This window comes from Pan troglodytes, chromosome 12 (assembly GCF_028858775.2).
Source record: "Pan troglodytes isolate AG18354 chromosome 12, NHGRI_mPanTro3-v2.0_pri, whole genome shotgun sequence".
Taxonomy (NCBI): domain Eukaryota; kingdom Metazoa; phylum Chordata; class Mammalia; order Primates; family Hominidae; genus Pan; species Pan troglodytes.
Window position 1 is genome coordinate 76,722,956 of NC_072410.2, and position 20,273 is coordinate 76,743,228.

General features: G+C 45.3%; 1 protein-coding gene across 18 annotated transcripts in view; it reads right to left on the reverse strand.

Moving 5' to 3' along the window:
- PRKCE (protein kinase C epsilon) overlaps window positions 1-20,273 on the reverse strand; it is a 537,105-nt gene that overhangs the window by 202,339 nt on the left and 314,493 nt on the right. For all 18 annotated transcript variants that reach the window (XM_003308992.7, XM_016948463.4, XM_054677822.2 and 15 more), the window contains 4 exons: window positions 10,562-10,721; window positions 8,143-8,177; window positions 6,768-6,853; window positions 2,467-2,596 (listed from right to left, as the gene is read on the reverse strand). In XM_003308992.7, coding sequence (XP_003309040.2) covers window positions 2,467-2,596; window positions 6,768-6,853; window positions 8,143-8,177; window positions 10,562-10,721 — 411 coding nt within the window. The remainder of the gene's footprint in view (window positions 1-2,466; window positions 2,597-6,767; window positions 6,854-8,142; window positions 8,178-10,561; window positions 10,722-20,273) is intronic.

Sequence of the window (20,273 nt, forward strand, 5' to 3'; positions counted from 1 at the left end):
CTCACAATGATGTCTGGGTGTCTGGGCTGCTTTCTTAAAATATCAATATTTATGATGATAGTATCTTCATTTAGGTTCACTAGATAGATCAATAATTAATATATTTACAAAAAAACCAGACATCAGCTCATCAGGGTTCCCTCCAAAGCAGGCCCTGCTTCCCGGTAACCACACTAATCTTTCCGAAAGCACATCACTCCTCTGCTAGACACTCGAGACTCCTGCTCCCCTCCCTTCTTCCTCTTCTGCTCTCTTCATCTCATCTACAGGATTCCAGGCAGGCCCCATTTTGTTCAGGGTCACACACTAGAAAGAATACTCCAACGGGCAAGTGGAATGGCTCCGCCCCCACCTCCAGGGGTGCCGGGAAGCTCACAGGATGCTGGGCGTGTCCACAGTCAGCACCCCCTCATGTCCAGTGGCTGGATTGTGTTCTGTCCCCACAATTGCTATTTCCAGCCCTCACCACCCTCCTCGTGCCTCTCACACCCCCACTTCTCCCTCCTACTTCAAAAAAGACTTCCTCTTTCAGAAAATAAGGGAATCTCCTTGCAATGCCCTCAACAGATTCAAAACTTAAATGATGACTTTGTCCACTCACCTCCTCCTGGATTTCTATCCCTGACACCCGAGATGCATCTGCGCCCAGGCCTGGTAGCCAGGCTTGCCCTCCATCTGGGGAAGGCGGTGTCCATCATTCTCCCCAAGGCCCATCCCTGCTCGCCTCCCCTTCCCTGCTGTATCAACAGTCAGTCCCCTCTCCCTTCTGCCTCATCCATCTCTCCTTTGCCACTGTCTTTTTCCTGACTAAAACATTCTGAAAAAACATCTCCCTCTATTAGCACTTTAGCCTACAGCACTTGGGCTCCATCCCACTGTCCCACTAAGACAGCTCCTGCTGAGGTTCCTAGTGACCTCCTTGTTGTTAAATCCAACCCCATGTTTCGTGTCTTATCTTAAATAACCTGTTGGAAAGCATTTGGCACCACTTCTTTTTAAAACTGTTAAAAATTCTCTACTCTTTTGGCTTCCATGGTGCCATTCTTTGCTACTTTTCCTCCTACCTGTGAGTGCTTCCCTCTCACTGCCTTGGCAGGCCCACCCTTGCATGTTGGTACCCACCCTCATGGTATTATCTTTGACTTTTTTTCTCTTCATACTCAATGTACTTACCCTGGAGAATGACATTGACTTTATAGCTTTAATTGCTTAGATCCTGACAAAACCCACATCTAAATGCTCAGTCTAGACCTATTCCCCAACTGTCAATGAGAATGTCCAACAGGTGGACAGCTTCGTGTCAATTTGCCACGGGCACCTTGAGTTAAGCTGTCCCCAACTCAGGCTCCATTTCTACCTCCAACCTTATCTTCCCTCTTGTATCCCCATCTCAGTGAATGCTATCACTGCCCTCCCAGCTGCTTCTGGTCACTACATCCAATAAATCATTCCTCCTTGATATATTAAAGTCATTCTCCTCTTTATTCCCACTGCAGCCCTGATCTTATTTCCAATTCTCATAGTTTCTCATTGGGATCCCTTCAATGACCAATTTGTTATGTCCTAGGTTTATTTTCTTATACTTTACTTATATTCTTCTAATTTTTCTACAATGGGAATTTATTAATAATACATTCCACACAAACAGTAAAACACTATTTTAAAATATTGTCCATGCAATATCCCTGCCTAGTAGTTCACGGTTGCCCAACCGTGCAAGCAGGCTGGACCGGCTTATAAAACTGGACACACTTCTCAGGCCACCAGAATACATTTCCACCTCCCTGTGTTATATGCTACTCCCCATGCCACTTAGCATCATCATCTGAGTGCGCTGTTTGCGGGTGGCACGGCAGGAAACAGGAAGGAACTGAGGACGCAAGAGTCAAGGTTCAAATCCTACTTCTGCTAATAAATTGTGTGATGTGAGCAAGTTGCTTAGTCTCTGAGCCTCCGTTTCCTCACCAGGGCCGTGGGAATAATATCCCCTATGTCCCAAGCTGGTGACGAGTCAGCAAGCTACCTTATATGACAAGGTTCTGGCACGGCTCTTTCAAAGAGTAAGCACTGAGCCATGGACCATGCAAGAAAAGCCTCAATTCACACCTCTCACTTCCTTCATGGCCTAACTCCAAAAATATTACTTTTCTTCTGCTCTAATGTATCTTTCCTTAAATTATTATGCTTTTATAGACTCATTTTGTCTCCCCAGATTGTAAGTGATCTTAAGGCGTGGAGTCCGCCCTCCTCCTTCCTCGGTGTTTCCCTCCACCCAGTCCTGGATGGTCTCTGCCCAGAGACTGCCTACCAAATGCACAGAGTTACTAATGCAGGATTAACAAAGGCTTGCGCTCAGTTCTTGGCCAAATCTGGAATCAGACAAGGGTTTTTTATAAAGCAGGGATGGGGGCAGGCAGCAAGGAAGGGGACATGCAGGGGCTGAGGGCAGGGCAGGGAGCAACTTACCTTTACACTGCAAACCCTGCCGCAAGAGTCCCCAGAGCAGGGACCCACAGTGATCGCAGAAGGTAGGGACCTTGTAGTTGTGGATACCGAACTTGTGGGGCATGTTGACGCTGAACCGCTGGGAGCCCACCTGCAGGGATGGCAAGATACAGGTTCACCACCGAGCTCCTCAGTGCCCCAGAAGACTTGTCAAAGGATCTCTCGCAGAACTTTTTCCAAGAGAGCTTGTGTCATTGTAGGTGGCAGGCCCTAGCTTGGCTCTAAAAGCTGCCCTGAGGTGAAAAGAGCTTCCATCCTGCCCTGGCCTTGGCTCCTGATGCTCTTAACTCACTGTTGGCTGCTCCATTTGACTGTGCAAGGCCAGGCCTACTCCCCAACATGGTCCTCTCCAGGACTTCAGGACTTTAAGCAATCATAGTACAGTGTCCTCAATGTGTACCTCAGGCCGGGTGCAGTGGATCATATCTGTAATCCCAGCACTTTGGGAGGCTGAGGTAGGCGGACCACCTGAGGTCAGGAGTTCGAGACCAGCCTGGCCAACATGGTGAAACCCTGTCTCTACTAAAAACACAAAAATTAGCCGGGCATGGTGGTGCGAGCCTGTAATCCCAGCTACTCGGAAGGCTGAGGCAGGAGAATTGCTTGAACCCGGGAGGCAGAGGTTGCAGTGAGCCAAGATCATCCCACTGCACCCTAGCCTGGGTGACAGAGCAAGACTCTGTCTCAAAAAAAAAAAAAAAAAAAAAAAATTGTACCTTCAATACTGCTGTGTGCCTGGAAGCCCCACCTAGGCAAAAAGTCTCTAGGAAGCTCAATGGTGGACACGGGATTCTGTGCAGCAGTGTGTAAACTCTGCCCAATGTTGTGGAAACTGTGGATCAGTCAGAACGGACAACAATTAGGAGGAAGATGGCTAATACAGAATGGTGAGCACTAAGAATGCTAAGGTCTCAGCCCTGACCACACACCAGGCACCATTATCTCAGTTAAACCTCACCACCACCCTACAGGGCAGTCCATGGTTACCCCAACTTCACAGATGAGGAAATGAAGGCACAGCACGATCATACCCTGTCCCACCCAGTGTCACAGGATGGCAGGGTCAATGAGACCTCAAGGGTGGAAGAGGCTAGAAGCATAACACATTTCATGGAAGCAAGGGTCTGCTGGGCTACCTTTCTGAGTCATCTCTGCCCCTCCACAGCGCTACCCTCCATCTATGTCTTTAGTGGAGCAGCTGCACCCCCAGCCCCTCTCAGTATCGGCAGGAGACCATCACCCAGGACATCCATGGGCTGGGGAGATCACTCTTGCTACCCCGGGGATTAGGAAGTGGCTGGCATGCGGCAAAGCTGGGCCTCAGCTCCCTGGCTGACTGATAAGTAACAGGCCCCCGTGGGGGACTAATGAGGGGTGAAATGAGAGCTGGAAAGGGAGCTCGACTTGAACGCAAGCATGAAGACAAGTTCCCTAGCACCCAGTTCCAAGGAATGGCTGATCCTTCCATTGGACCAAGATTTCACTGATCCCTACTGAAATGGATGGTCTACCACTTGAGGTCTTGCCTGGGAACAAGAATGTCAGCTCTACTGAAAACAACTATACTCACCCATTCTTAGATGCCTAGTTTAGGTGTGCCTGTTTGTGAATGTAGACATGTTGACTCTGCCATGGTCTCCCTCACTGCTAAGGAAGTATGAGATCACTGTGCCCACTCTATTCCTACACACACCCTGAAGGCATGGTGGACCTATACTGAGAATAGAGTCTTGGTCTCTCAGGAATCACCTCATAGGGGTATGAATGACAGACTAAGGTGAAAAAGTGGGGAAGTTGTCCCAGGTGACCAAGAAATCCAGTGTGGGGGTGGAAAGAGCTACGTGACCCTCAGTTGGGACCACTAAAAACTCTAAGGTATCAGAAAACAGAGGGAGGAGGATGAAGGAGTCCACACAAGAGCATGCCACAGCATCAGACAGACCAAGAGACCAACACAAAGACGGCATGCGTGCAGGGGGACATGTCACATGTGCGCTTGCTGAGAAGGACACAGATACAATGGCGTGAGTGAGAGTCACAGAGAGAACATGGAGAGGAAGACAATGGCAGAAAGAATTGTGAGATTAAAGAAAAAAAATGTGACAGCAGTGGAGATGGAACATTGTTTGGTTACCACACCTGGAAGTGCAGGCAGGGTGTGAGTCCACCGCATGCTAAGACACACAGACATGAGATGGGGGGGACCGGCCGAGTGTTCACGGTGCAGGACACCCAAGAAGTCCATCACCAGAGCACCTTTTAATAGGAAGGAGGGCATTGAAAGCATGGTGTTTAGGGCTACATGTGTTTCTGGTGTGTATGTGTGTATGATGTGTGTATGCACAGGCATCACATTAAAGGTGGTTGCACAAAAGAACGAACTCAAAGTTTGGTCCCCAGCAGTTCAGTAACCCGGCAGAGGGCAAGCCCATGACCCTGAGGGGCAGATACACTGACACTAAGGGAGACTGGCCTCTGGAAGCACAAGGTGGTGGCGAGGAGAGCCAGGACTGGGAGTCAACTCCACCAAGCTAAGAAACCCAGAGCCTCCCTCTCTCAGTCCCTGGCAATTTGTCCCTTGGTGATACATGTCAAGTTTGGGAACACACTTCACTGGAGACTTCTTCTCACTGCTCAATATGCCAGGAAAGACAGTCAGAAGAACTGGGTCACAGATTAAGCTGGGTTCTGAACATTTCAAATCTCAACCCTTTAACCTGCATGGCATGGACTCTTATGGGACCTTTCCCTCCAAAAAAGTGCAGAAGAGCTTTAGAGTCCTGCAGAGGCAGAGACCTGCAGGTGATGAGACTGAGATCCTTGAGGGACAGACTAGTGTACTCCTCTTTGTTTCCATGGGACACAGCATAACGCCTGTCATACAGGACATACCCAATAAATGTTCAATGGAATGTCCATAGGAAGGAAATAAGGCAGACAGCAAGCAAGCCATCTCTTTCTTTCATTTCCTCGTGAAAGCAACAATGATGTACTGGGGTCATGATCCTAGACCAGGAGTCGGGAGGTGCAGGTGCTGGCTTGCAGTCTTAACCACAAGAGAGCCCCTGCAAACAATGTTGGTGCTCTGGGCTCAGACTAACCTTCACAGACACAGAAGGCTCAGTCTAAGCCTTGTCCTTTGTTGCTTTCCAGAGACAGTATGAAAGCAGAAGGAGAGAGAAGATGGGAAATGCCTTAGATGCCAGGATGCTATTTGACTCAATTATTAAGAAGCAGGTAGAAGGTCTCTATAAGTCAGTACTGTTGGAAGTCAAATTGTAGACCAGCTGATTATAAACCTACCCAAGGCCTTTCCCTCTAACCCGCGATTCTAACAGCCTACGACTACACAGAATTTATTTCCCCCAGAATTAAGAGCATGCTCTTGAAATCAAGTGTTCTGATAATACCTACATCCATATTCACAACTGTCATCTTCCTCAAAAAGGTTTTTTAATCTATCAGTGGGACTATCATTCTCGTAATTGCTCAGTTAGGAGAACCTAGCTTCATTGTTGCATTTTCCTGCTTCCTTACCTCTACCAAACTAGGCAATCTGATGCTAGTTTCTAAGATTAAGAGACAACGTAGGGCAGTGGTCAAGGGCTCAGGCTTTAGAACAAACTGCCTGGGTTTGAATGTGGCTCTTAGCTGTGTGATTTTGGGCAGGTTAATTTCACTCTCTGTGCTTCTATTCTGTTGTAAAATGAAGATAATAACATCTACCTCATTAAGGTTTTTATGTGATTAAATAATATATGTTAAAGTGCTTCAATCAGGGCATGGTAAGTGCCCAGTGAATGTTGACTCTTTTTATTGCTGTGGTTATTGCCGCCTCCTAAGTATTCCTTGGGCTTGCTCATTCCACACCATTCCCCCATCAGCTCATTAAACAAGGTTCCTGCTTGTGTTTCTATTACTGTTTATTACCTGTGAGGAGCTAGTGACACATTGGTTAGCCATTTTAGTTCTGATGAGATGATGCAATAAAAGAATTCATATTTTTCTTGTGGGCTTGAGTGCTGGGATCACACTGCACTTGGCATAATATCCAAGGGGATAGAACTGACTTGGACCTGTGCTCATCCTGCGGATGGTGTCTCATGCCAGAAGACCGTGGACAGCTCCCTTTGTTTTTTTATCAACACAATGAAATGACAGGGTCTCAGGCAGAGAAGGTTTTCTTGGGAACCACAGAAGAGGCAGTGAAGGGAGGGGCTGGCGGTGAAGAAGCCCAGAATTTCCGTGTCACCAACACTTACCTGGTCGGGGGTCTCCTGCTTCTTTAACCCAGCACACTTTGTGATTATGAGCTCATGGCACCGCTTGTGGACCACGCAGGTGCAGACTGCAAATAGCAAAGACAGGAAGGCTGAATGACACTCAGGAAAGGGAGTGTCCCTCCCAGGATCTATTCAGGGCTTGGTGGAGTGACAAGGGGAGCCAGGCCCCTTCTGCCACTGAGCCTTAATTTAATACCCTCCCTAAAGTCTTTTATGCAGCTATTTCAAAACACTGTGCTATCAGAGCCATCAGTTTCCTAAATGCTCCAGAGAGCAAGGTAACATTTATATTCAGAGGACATCAGCAGTTTTCTCCAGTTGAGGGAGTACTGATCAATTTTCTCACTTCAATACGCCAAGGTCAAGGAAAAACTTCCTTCCAGCCCTCCCATGGAGCACTGTCTATTAAAGGTGTTGTAGTGGCCTCGCACCCCACTCGGGACCATGCAGGGTGGCTGATGTGATAGGGGGAACTGCAGCAGGCGGTGCAGAGGTTCTGAGGCTTTTTTATCTGGTTGTGTCCTGACATACCAAACTTCAAAATTCCCATCGACTTTAATACTTCCACAAGTGGCCTATATCTGTGTTGTTAGTGTCATGGAGCAATGTGGGCAGTAGGTGGCTGAAAAGGTAAGTAACTGTTTGTGTGCATGTTACCCCAAAGAACAGCAACTTCCACCAGACACTACCCCATGGGTGAGACCCAACAGTGCTTGGCGAGGAGACAGGAAAACCTCCCTGCTCTAACCTCAGCAAAACCACCGCATGACCATGCCACATTTCCACCCTCCAATTTTGTACAACTTAAACTTGCATTTGTAGTCAATTAACTGGAAAGGAATAATCTTCAATACCTTCAAGTGAGCTTTACATTTTTAAGAGCTAATGATCACACAGCCAAGACCAAAAAAAGGGATTAGACAAGGACCTTTCAGTGATACCAAGTACAACGAGCAGGCGAGGAAGCTTCTTCAGGGAGGGAGACAGGGAGGGATCTGGCAGAATACACAGACCCAGTTCAGGACAAAGTGGGACTTTCAAAGAGCCTCCAACTGAAGCAGTATGTCTGATTCAGAAAGATGAAAGTGCCACCTGCTCCAGTTGAGACACAAAGGCCGGGTGGATTGGGGACCTGCTGAGATCACAAGGACGCCTGGAGACAGGTGGCACCTGCAAATGCCTCCCATATATATTCCCATATATGCAGAAGTAATGGTCAAGTGGGAACAAAGAAAGCATGCAAGCTGTGGAGAGCCTCCAAATGTCATCAGACTGAGCACCTGCCTCCTATGGGTGCCAGTGATCTGGATCTAACCATGGGCCTCTGAAGATTTAATTCATAAATGCCTCTTACCTTGACACTGGTATCCCTGCTTTCCTATGACACCCCTGAAAAGAAGAATAAAATTTTTTTTTAAAAAGTGAAATGTTACCAGGTCAAAAAACAAACAGAAAAACCACCCAATTTGGGCCACCACCCACATTGCACCAAGTACATGAAGTATGCAGAATATTGTAAATTCTCTCTCACTTGCAAGGTGCCTTAAATGTCTCCTTCCAGAAGCCCACAGAGGGCAGTCCCAGTGCTTGGGGAGGTGCAAGGTTTGGTCAGCATCAGAGCTTGATTTCCTATACAGAGAGCCATTCCTGTGTGGTCAGCAATGTTCTGGAAAGCCACAAATGACCCTGCTTGCTCCTGGTAGGCATTGAGCAGTGAAGCATACCTTTCCTTGTGGATAGAATGGACATTCCTCTTCTCCCAGCACCAGGACACGCTCTGTGGGCCCTCTAACTGTGGAAGAGGGCTGCAGCTGGCAGGTATATTTCCCTGGGCAGTCCAAAGACCACCAATGGTTCTAAGCCAGTCTGTGCCCCGAACTAGAGGTTCAAGAGGTTGTCTAGGTGAAGGCCAACATTAGAGGTTCCTTCCATGGCCAGAGTGGTGTTCCCAGGGCAAGACAGAAAGTCAGCATGGACACAGAACTATCACACAAACCCAGCCTTACCCCTGTCCTTAGTGTACTAACTACAGCTGGTCAGGGAGCTCCCTGAAGTTCCCAGCCCAGTGGGAACCAGAAGCTATTCAGGCTCCACCCTAGGGAACCTCGAGCTCAGTGGCCTTCGCCCATGGGCTTAGAGGAGACCTGGATCTGTAAGACCGACCACTCAGTTCATGACCAAATATAGCAAGTGAAGGTCAGACAGCTGGGTCTGCCCTGGTAATTGGAAGTATCTGTGGCTGGAATGGGGCATTATTTCTGCCTCAGTTGGGCTGGGCTTGCTCTGAGCTATATCATCTCAGATGTCTACGCCAACCTGGATGACTGGCTTTGTGACATCATGAGGATAAGACAAGTGACTCCTGGACACCTGGAATCCAAGGGGTCCTCAGAGCCCAGTGCAGATGTCCCTGGCTGGGATCATACTGCATCCTGGCCTCACTCGCTCTCCCCAGTTGGATCCAAGGGTTCATGAAGGCAACCTCTACATCAGCTTCAAAGAGCTCAGACAGCTTGCTAGAAAGGCTGGTGGGATGTCAGGAAAAGTATCAGCATTAAAAGTCAGACTACTAGGGGTAGAATCATACTTCTGACACTTCCTAGCCAGAGGACATCAGACCAGTCTCATTTTCATTTCTGAGCCTTGGTATTGTTAGTGGAATGGGGCTGGCCTTCGATCATCTTTATCCCAGCCCCTCTCCTCCTTCCAGATTTTTTTTTTTTTTTTAAGACAGAGTCTCACTCTGTCACACCCAGGTTGGAGTATAGTGTAGCGATCTCGGCTCACTGCAGCCTCCACCTCCAGGGTTAAAGTGATTCTCATGTTTCAGCCTCCCAAGTAGCTGGGATTACAGGCGCACGCCACCATGGCCAGCTAATTTTTCTATTTTTAGTAGACACAGGGTTTCACCATGTTGACCAGGCTGGTTTCAAACTCCTGACCTCAAGCAATCTGCGTGCCTCGGCCTCCCAAAGTGCTGGGATTATAGACATGAGCCACCGCACTTGCGCCTGGCCTCCTTCCCGATTTTCTAACAAATCCTAGACATCAGATAATTTCACTTGTAAATAATTCAGTGGATTATTTTTCAGTGGATTATTATTCAGTGGAATCCTCACCCTGAGGTGTGTCTGTAAAAGATAAGGATTCTTTTTAAAAACATACAATCAGCTGGGTACAATGGCTCACATCTATAATCCCAGCACTTTGGGAGGCAGAGGTGGGTGGATCACTTGAGGCCAGGAGTTCTAGATCAGCCTGGCCAACATGGCGAAACCCTACCTCTACTAAAAATACAAAAATTAGCCAGGCATGGTCGTGTGCTCCTGTAATCCCAGCTATGTGGGAGGCTGAGGCATGAGAATCACTTGAACCTGGGAGACAAAGGTTGCACTGAGTGGAGATCATGCCACTGCACTCCAGCCTGGGCAACAGAGCTAGACTCTGTCTCAAAACAAGACACACACACACACACACACACACACACACACACACACACACACAGTTACAATATCCTTGTTGGTTATTAAAATCTTAACTCTTTTGATAAAATTCTAGGTATAAAGTTGCCAGAAACCATCGCTTCTTTCCATGTATTTCTCCCCATGTACCAAACACACACTTAGCCTTCCATAATAGTCCCCTGCATTCAGATAAGGAAGAAATGAGGCACACCAGCATTCTTTAAATGAGGTGCATAGTCTCCCCTACCCCATCCCCGACATCTTGCAACAGAGATGTTGTAATTAGAGGTTCCCAAGAGAAAGGCTTACCAGATGAAGTCTCTGCAATGGGAGCAGTAGGTGGGCTGCCGAAGATAGGTGGCCATGAACTTGTGGCCGTTGACCTGATGGACCCTGCGCCTGACGGCCCCCTGCCGCTTCCTCGGCCGCATGCGTTCCCTGAACACACGCTCTTCATTGTCTTTAGGGGCTGGGGAAGGACAAGAGCGGGGAAGAAAACGGAGTCTGGGTTAGTGCACCTTCAAAATGAGCTCCCTCTGGAGAGCTACTCCATCCCCGGGGGAGTGGAGCTGGGGTGGGTGAGAGGTAGCCTTTGTGTGTGGAGGGACTCGGGGGTCTGAGGAGTCCCACTGAGCAGCTGGAGTGAGCGAGCACATGTAGGGTGGAAAGGCCCAGAGTGTGCCTATTCCTGCTATATCCTCAGATTCCATCCAATCCAAATTCTGCTCCAGGGCTGGCTGCCCTTTCCTCCCCACACAGGCTACAGCTGGTTTCAAGGGCTTGGGGGTCAAAAGGCTCAAGGTTTGCATCTTAGTGCAACTCCTGAGCAGTGTGACCTTGGATAGGTGGTGTTTCCTCCCCCTGAGCATCTGAGCGCATCTCCCTTTGTAAATGGCAATGGCAGTGCCAGCCACAGCAGGTGGCTGAGAGGACGCAATGAGATGAATCTCCACACCCTAAGCTTCCTGGCTCAAGAAGTAGCTGCCTAATAAATCTGACTTCTTCCTTCTTCCTCTTACCTAGACTAAGCCAACCGAGAGCATTTTCCCAGAGGTCAAAAGGAGAGGGAAATATGACACAGTGAAAGCAGTTTCTCGAAGGCTCAAGACCACCACCATGGGCTGTAAAGATCCCACTGGAGTCAAAAAGATCTTCCCTATACCTTCCTTCCCTCCACTTCTGAGACTGCCCCGCCAACTGAGAATGCCTTGCAAGGGGACTCACAGATGATCACAAAAATAATAAAGATAATTGTTATGGGCTACATATTTTTGCCTCCTCAAAATTAATATATTGAAGTCTTAACCCCCAAAGTGACGCTATTTGGAGATGGGACCTTTGGGAGGTAATTAGGTTTAGATGAGGTCGTGAGGGTTGAGCCTCCATGATGGGATTAGTGTCCTTATAAGAGGAGGAAGAGACCTGAGTGAGTGAGCTCTCTGTCATGTGAGCAAGGAAGAGGGCCCTCACCAGATCCCACCCATACTGGCTCCCTGATCTTGGATGTCCACCTTCCAAAACTGTGAGAAGTGAATGTCTGTTGGTTAAGACACCCAGTCTTTGGTATTTTGTTATTGCAGTCTGAGCTGATTAAGACAAGGATGACCATGATAAATGTTTATCGTGGGCTTACGCTCTGGCAAGTGCTATGCTAAGTGTGTTATATCTTAGTGATACAATACATCTCACTGAACCCTCGAAACAACTCCACTTGAAGGGTACTGCTATTAGCCCCATTTTACAGGTATGCAAAGTGAAGAATAGAGTTTAAGTAACCTACTCCTGTTAACACAGCTACTCAGTGGGGAAGCCCAGATTCTAACCCAGAGAGTAAGAAAGAGGCCACTGTTCCTCCACCCACATGCTGCTCTGAAGGATGGCCTGCACTCCTTACAGAAAGTCCCCAAGCTCTCATCTGAGTGGCTCTCATCACCAAAGAGTCCAGCTGCCTGTGGCTTCCCCAAGAACACAGTGGGCAGGCTTTGGGCTTCTTCCTAGGTTTCTGACACCTTCTAGAAGGTCTCCTAGAAGGTCCCCTGCACAGGTCAGCTTAAAATGCACTGGAAGGCTCTGTGCCCCCAAATATCTCCAGGCATCAGAGAGTGCCTGACATCTCACCATAACAGGGCCAGTCTTCAGGGGAAGAAGTATTGATCCCTCCTGGACCTCTCTGAATGTAAGGTTCCCTGAAGTGGAGGTCATATGTGTGACCTGAACAACAGATTAATCCAAGGGCATCTTGTTATTGGAGGGTAGGGTAGAGGGAAGGTAAAATTGAAGGAGGTAAAATGTGAGAACAGGACCAAATGCGCAGCGTGTGCTTCCAAGGACGCAGCAGCCTCTGAGCAAACAGGCAGCTGTTTATTGGAAATCTGCCCTCAGCGTTCCCAGACTGCATCTTCAACACAGGCTCAGATGACCCAGGTGGAGGTCTGCTTGTGGATCCCCTTGCTTCTTGACCCCTAGCCCACCTGGGTTTCAATTGGTGCTTATTGTTTCAAAAAGTCTCTGGCATCACTGACCTTCTGGGTACAGAAAGCTCACCACCTCCTACCCTGCTCCAACCTAGGGGTCTTGACCTGCTGACCAAATTCTCACGGGAGGACCCAGGTCTGTTCTAGTATAGAGACAGCAACACACACAGCTGCAGAAGTATGGCAATCACCATTCGGTGCTGCCATCATAGGCAAGTTTTTGTTCCGCTTCATACTTTCACAATGTGTAGAATGTTCTACTATTTTTATAAGCAAGAACAAAAGTATGACAACCAAAAACCAAATCTATTCAGTAGCCCTTACTTGCTACAAACTTACCTACAAAAATCCAATCCAGAAACATCATCCTGGGCATCATAGGACACAGGATGCAGGTTCTTTTTGTAAAAGAGCATCCTTAACTCCTTTCACAGGATTCACCACGGACTACATTTGAACAGTAAGCCCGTCTCCTAATGCATTTAAGATGCAATTTGATTTACAAATCTCTCAAATTGACTAGTTGTTTTCATCCTGGGAAACTATTTTCAGTTAAAACGGTGATGGGTCCAATCTAATTTTCTCAAAGGAACACTGTTATGATGGTGGTTACAGTCCTTCCTAAGAGTCTTATTTCCCAACTTTTTACAGAAATGACTAGCAATGAAACCAATCATTCTAAACTGTGTTGACATCAATCCAATAGGGCAATATGGCAACCAATTAATTTGACTCTATTCATTTCAAAGCTGTCTCAGCGGGGTGCCCTGATACCTGGAGGGAAGCTGTTTAAAGTTGGCAGGGGTGTGGAGGGGGAGTCTCAGGCGCAGGCTAGGCAGACAGCCAAGGATAACTCCTGTAAGTCAGAGTTCTAAGTTCAACTTCCTCCAAGGTTTCTATTACTATTGCCCCAAAGGAGCATCTGCACTGCCTTTTAAGTCAGATTTGATGTCAGATATGGAAAAACAGAAGGTCACAGGAGGGAAAGAACATGGGTAAACTTCATGCTTCAAGTGAGGCTTGTGTGCAAAGCTACAAAGCAGGTGACAGGAGAAAGGGGTTGGAGCCTGTGGCTGCTGAAAACACCCCAATTCCACATTCCTCTGGGCAGGAAAGCCACAGGTCAGGCCAGAGTGTCCTCAGCACTGTCACCCACAGGTGGAGAAGAAAGTGGCCTATACAATGTGAAAAGGGGAGCTACTAGGTCCCTCAGTCCCCAAGAACCTCCCTACTGGGGCCTGGAGTCCACCACCAGAAACGGATCCCTTCAGCATTTCCCTCCGCTATGAAAGGTCTCTTCCAAAATGTAGATCCCACATATGTATTAACTTAATTCTGGGCTCTCTATTTTGTTCCACTGGTCTATATGTCTGTTTTTATGCCAGTACCACACTGTTTTAATTGCTGAATTTTTGTAATATATTTTGAAATCAGGAAATGTGATGCTTCCATCTTTGTTCTTTTAACTCAAAATTGCTTTGGCTGTTCAGTCTTTCATGGTTCCATATGACTTTTAGGATTGTTTTTTCTGTCTTTATTGAAAAATGCCTTTGAGAATTTGATAGGAACCATATTAAATTTGCAGTTCCTTTTAACAAAACATTAATTCTTGTATGGGCATTTTAACAAACATTAATTCTTCCAAGCCAAGAAGAGTCAACTGATCTTCAACAAGAGTGCCAAGAATATACAATGGAAAAAGGATATTCTCTTCAATAAATGATGTTGGGAAAACTGGACATCCAATGCAAAAGAATGAAACTGGATCCTTAACTTTTACCATACACAAAAATCAACTAAACGTGGATTGAATACTTAAATGTAAACACTGAAACCATAAAGCTCCTAGAAGAAAACATAGGGGAAAACTTTCTTGACATTGGTCTTGGCAATGATTTCTTAGATATGACACCAAAAAGGCAACAAAAGCAAAAATAAACAAGTTAGACTACATCAAACTAAAAAGCTTCTGCACAGCAAAGGAAACAATCGACAGAATAAAAAGGCAACCTGAAGAATGGAAAAAAATGATTTGCAAACTGTATATTTGAGAAAGGGTTAATATCCAAAATACATAAGAAACTCCCACAATTCAATGGCAAAACCAAATAATCCAATGTAAAAACAGGCAAAAGAACCGAGTAGACTTTTCTCTAAAGACATACAAATGGCCAACAGGTATACAGGTATTTAATAAGATGTTCTACGTCACTAATCATCAGGGAAATACAAATTGAAGCTACAATGAGATGGCACTTCATACCTGTTAAGATGGCTATGATAAAAAAAAAAAGAATGATAAGTTTTAGCGAGGATGTGGAGAAGAGCGAACGCTTGTTCACTGTTCATGGGAATGTAAAATTGTACAGCCACTATAGGAAACAGTATCGAGTTTCCTTAAGAAACGAAAAATAGAACTACCATTTGATTCAGCAATTTCACTTCTACACATCCAAAGGAATGAAAGTAAGGACCTTGAAGAGTCCTCATGCATCTGCACTCCCACATTCACTGCAGCATCATTCACAATAGCCAAGACATGGAAGCAACCTAAATGTCCATCTATGGATGAATGGTTAAAAAAATATATGGTGTATTCATCACATACACACAAAAGAAAACACAAGGCGGAAAGGTATGTTCCAACTACTTAGAAAACATTAACATGGGTCATTCGTTGACACTGGTGGAATTACAGGTGATTTTTACTTTTCTCCTTGTGCTTCTTTGTATTTTCTAAAAAGAATCTCTATTGCTCTTTTTAAAAAGATGATACAACAAACATTGAAAAACCATAATTCAAAAGAGATTGTCTTCTCAAATGAATGACTTACACTAAGACTCAGTGTTCTACTGTCTTCAACCCTGGTTACACAGATGACTAAGTAAAAGCCAGAGAGAACCACTTGATACTTTTATGAAGTGTGAGGCTAAAGGAAAGCTGAAGCAGATTTCTATGTCCTTAGCATAGCTTTCTTCCCTGACGTAAATAAAATGCTTTGTTACAATTTCTAAAAAACGAAAAAAAGAAGAAAATATGGTGTATTCATGCAATCAAATGTTACTCAGACACAGAAAAGAAAGAAATCCTGCCATTTGGGGTAACATGCATGGGAGGATATTGGCTAAGTGAAACAAGCCAATGGCAGGACAAATACTACATGATACCACTTACATGAGGAATCTAACGTGGTTGAACTCATAGAAGCAAGAGAGCAGAATGGTGGTGGCCAGGGGCTGGGAGAAAGGAGGAATCAGGGAGATACTAGTAAAAGGGCACCAAGTTCCAGTTATGCAAGATGAGTAAGTCCTAGAGATCTATCATGCAATTTTGTGCCTATAGTTAACATACTGCATTGTATATTTAATTTGCTGAAAGCGTACATCTTATGTTAAGCATTATCACAAAAAAAATAAATAAAATGCAACTCTCATAGTAGAGGTAATATGCGTGTGTCTGATGTATAAAATAACAGATACATAAATGTATGTATATGTGTATGTATATATAGTATGTATAATTTATATATTATATATTGATCCATAATATAGTATAGTATATATAATATGTATGATATATACATATATAGTTTTGCTGAACTATTTTAAGGTTATAGACGTAGTGACACTTCACTCTTAAATACTTCAGTCTTTATCTCCTAAGAACAAAGACATTCAGCTACATAATCACAATAACAGAGTCAAGAAATTTAACACTGATATGACACTATCTAATATAGAGTTCATATTTGAATTTCCCCAATTGTTTCCCAAGTTTCCTTTGTAGTTTCTGATTTTCACCCAGGAGCTACCCAGAGCTCATGGGGTTGCCATATCTTCTTAATCTCAGTCTAGAACAGTCTCCTTTACTGTTCTAGATACATAAATGTATCTTTTTTATGATACATTTATGTAGCATCCAGGATGTTGTCACATTGAATGCTTCACAATCTGAATTTCTCTGATTGTTTCCTCCCAATTAGTTTCTGATTAAATGGCAAGACCAGCACAAAGGCCTATGTATCAACAAATTGAAATATATATATCAAGATCCCCATAGATAATAGCTTAAATGACACAAACATAAAATTTTCATAAGATACTAACTGTAATCAGGAATTTTAAAATGCAAAGCAAAACAGTTTTGGCATACCACTGACATACCATTTAATACCTAAAAAAGTAACCAATTTGTTTTAAAATTATTATCCATTATTGGCAAGTCTACTATGAAACTGACTTATTCATTCACTGCTACAGGCAATGCCAGTTGACATGTTTTCAGAAAGCAGTATCACAAAACACAGAGACTACACAGGGAAGGCCACAAAGAGATTCACATCCTTTGATTAGGCAACTCCTTAGGAATTAACTCTAAGTCAATAATTAAACAAACTAAAAGCTATATCCTTATAGATGTTTCCCTTTGCATATCTATATTAGCCAACAAACAGAAATGACTTGACTGTCTACTATTAGGCCAATGGTCTGATGAATTACATTACATCAACAGCAACTTTAAGAGGGTGAAGAAAGACCACAGAAACCTGGAGAAATGTGATGTAATATTGTGAAAAAAGAATGAACAATAATACACCCCTATGTCAAGCAAATTTGCAGGCTGAAGATAACATAAGAACGGCGCTCCACTAGGATGATGGGATTATATAGGCTGACATTTGAAAAAGTGTTCTCTAATGCTCTTTAGTGACTTTTTAAAGCTTTCACTTGCCTAAAAAGTATTAGGTAATGAGGTGCTCCCTCATGCTGCAGGAGTGGGGGGCTGCTTGGCACAAACAGGAGGTGAGGGAACTGCAGCTTGCCGTGGAGAAGGGGAGAGAAGAGGGAAACCACCAGCTTCCCAGCTGCCTGTGCTTCTGGACTGAGTAAACGCTGGGCCCGCTGCACACCAGAGTTGCCGGACCCATGCCCGTTCACCTCTGAACCGCTCCAAAAGATGCTCGCTGCTGGCACTGGATGCACTCAGCCATGCTCAGCCAGCATGACAGTTCATTTGCCGTGACCTCTGAGGCAACACCAAGGTTGGCTGACCTCCCAGAGGACCCATTTGGCTCTTTGGAGGTCCGTTGTTTTATGCCTGCATCTGCCTCACTGCAGAAGGGGTGAACTTGAGTCAAGGAAAGGCCAAGACAAAGCTGGATAACTTTTGGGAAACTCTCTGTGGAAATGGAGAACTTGGCTGTGCGGATGTAACAAGAATTCACAAAGGCATAAATAAGGCTAAGCAGAGACGTCCTCTGAAGCAGCTTCAAGATTCACAGTAACCCCAACCTCCAACAACATTCCAGGGATGGTTTCTCCTTGATTCAATTAGGCTATGAACTTCAAACTCCAGAAGGTTTTATATCAATGAATATTTTACAGCCCCAATGCACGGGATAATCTCTCACAGGCTGTAGGCAGGTGGCAAGAAGAGCAAAAATGGGGTCTGTACTGTGCAGTTCTTCTTCTGTTTACCTAACTTCACCTGGCCCGTTTTCTCTGGGGGTGAGACTTCTCAGTCTGCACCACAGGAACACTCAGGGACTCAGGGAGAGATGGCCCCTGGCACCAAACCCTAGACCACATTTTCTGGCCAGTCTGGTCATTGAAGTTTTCACTGCTCCACTGTCCTTTCTCTTACCCACCACGTCTCCTCCCACACAAAAAGCAAGCTGGAAAAACTGAACACCCTCCTCATGTGGGGTCAGGGGCACCCACAACCTCAGTGTTCTTAGATTGCCTTTCAGTTTAGGAATATTCAGCAGATAATTTCTTTTTTTAAAAAAACTTTTTTATTTCAATAGCTTTGGGATACAAATGGTTTTTGGTTGCACAGATGAATGATATGGTGGCGAAGTCTAAGATTTTAGTGTACCTGTCACCTGAGTTGTGTACATTGTACCCAATAGGTAGTTTTTCATCATCACCTCCCTCCCATCCTTCTCCTTCTGAGTCTCCAATGTCCATTATGCCACTTTGTATGCCTTTGCATACCCTTAGCTTAGCTCCTACTTTTAAGTGAGAATATGCAGTCTTTGGTTTTCAATTCCTGAGTTACTTCACTTAGAATAACGGAATAATGTCCTCCAAGTCCATCCAAGTTGCTACATAAGACATTATTTCATTCTTTATTATGGCTGAGTAGTATTCCATGGTGTGTGTGTGTGTGTGTGTGTGTGTGTATAATATTTTCTTTATCCACTCATTGGCCGATGACCACTTAGATTGATTCCATATCTTTGCAGTTGTGAATCGCTAACAGTGAATTTCTAACACACACAGACGTATGCCTGGATGCCAGCAATGCCTTCCAGAGTATATGGAGCCAAGAACAAGGGTCAACCTTGCCTGGGCCAGACTTGCCAACATGCATGATCTTGGGGCACCACTGTCATTCCTCACTGCAGGACAGTCCCCTACCCTTTGTGTTCAGGGCACACAGGGATCTTTCCCCAGGCAGGTGTGCTGTGGGGTCTTCTTTCTTTTCTCTGAGCTCTCTCTTTTGACCTCCCCTTTCTGCCAGTATGGTTGAATGAGGTATTAGCAGACTGGACAAATTTTGTCCTTTCCCAAAACCTGCCTCATATCCTTGAACAAGTCATTTAATATCTTTGAGCCACTGTTTTCCTATCTTATCTATCAGGAGAGGGGCAATTCCATGGCTCAACCCAAACCTCAAGCTGAGAGGAGCAGCACAGACCCATGTTGGATTCTAAGGCAAAAAGAAAAAAAGAAAAAAATGAGTCATCCTGACTGTATCTTTACTTCAAATTTTGTTATTTCCTTCATTAATCTGATTTTCTAAACTACTACATTACAATATTATTTGATTCCTGAGACTTGGGGCAGCCCTAAATTCTGCTTGCACCATAGTCCTGAACTTGACTATAATGGTTGATAAAGGCCCAAGTGAAGTTCTTCTTCCTAAGCATACCAGGCTTCGCAAGGGTGGTGGGAGTGTGGCCCCTGTTTGCCCTTCTCTCCCTCTGCTGGTCTACTGTGGGGCGGTAGGTAGGCCTCCAGGACCTCCTTCACCCCAGGGGACACTCCAGGATGGCCTCCAAAATTGATAGTGTAAGGACCAGAAGTGACAGAAAAAATACTGCCAAAAATGTGATGGGTTCAGATGGTGATTGTTGAATTTCACCTGGCATCTAGCACATGCTGAAGGGAGGGTTTTCTCCTCCTATGACCATGGCAGTGGGGTTTGAAGCCAGCTCTGGATCCTGTAGTACACACCGCTCCACATCTGAGGACTACACATAGTAGCCTGAAATGGCCACCGTGGGGGTATTTACAGGAAAATCAACAAATGCTACAAATCAGGACTTTCTTGGGGAGGTTGTTGTTAAACATTTACCACCAGCACACCCCTGGCCCTGAGGAGATCAGACATATACAGCCATGGTTCAGGTTCTTTCTCTTTTATCTTTCCAAAAACAGGCTGTATCCACCAAAGCTGTGGCTTTAGTAATCCAATACCGACTTCCAGAAACCCTGCATCTCTCTATCTCCCTGGAGCCAACAATGCCTCACTGAGGAAG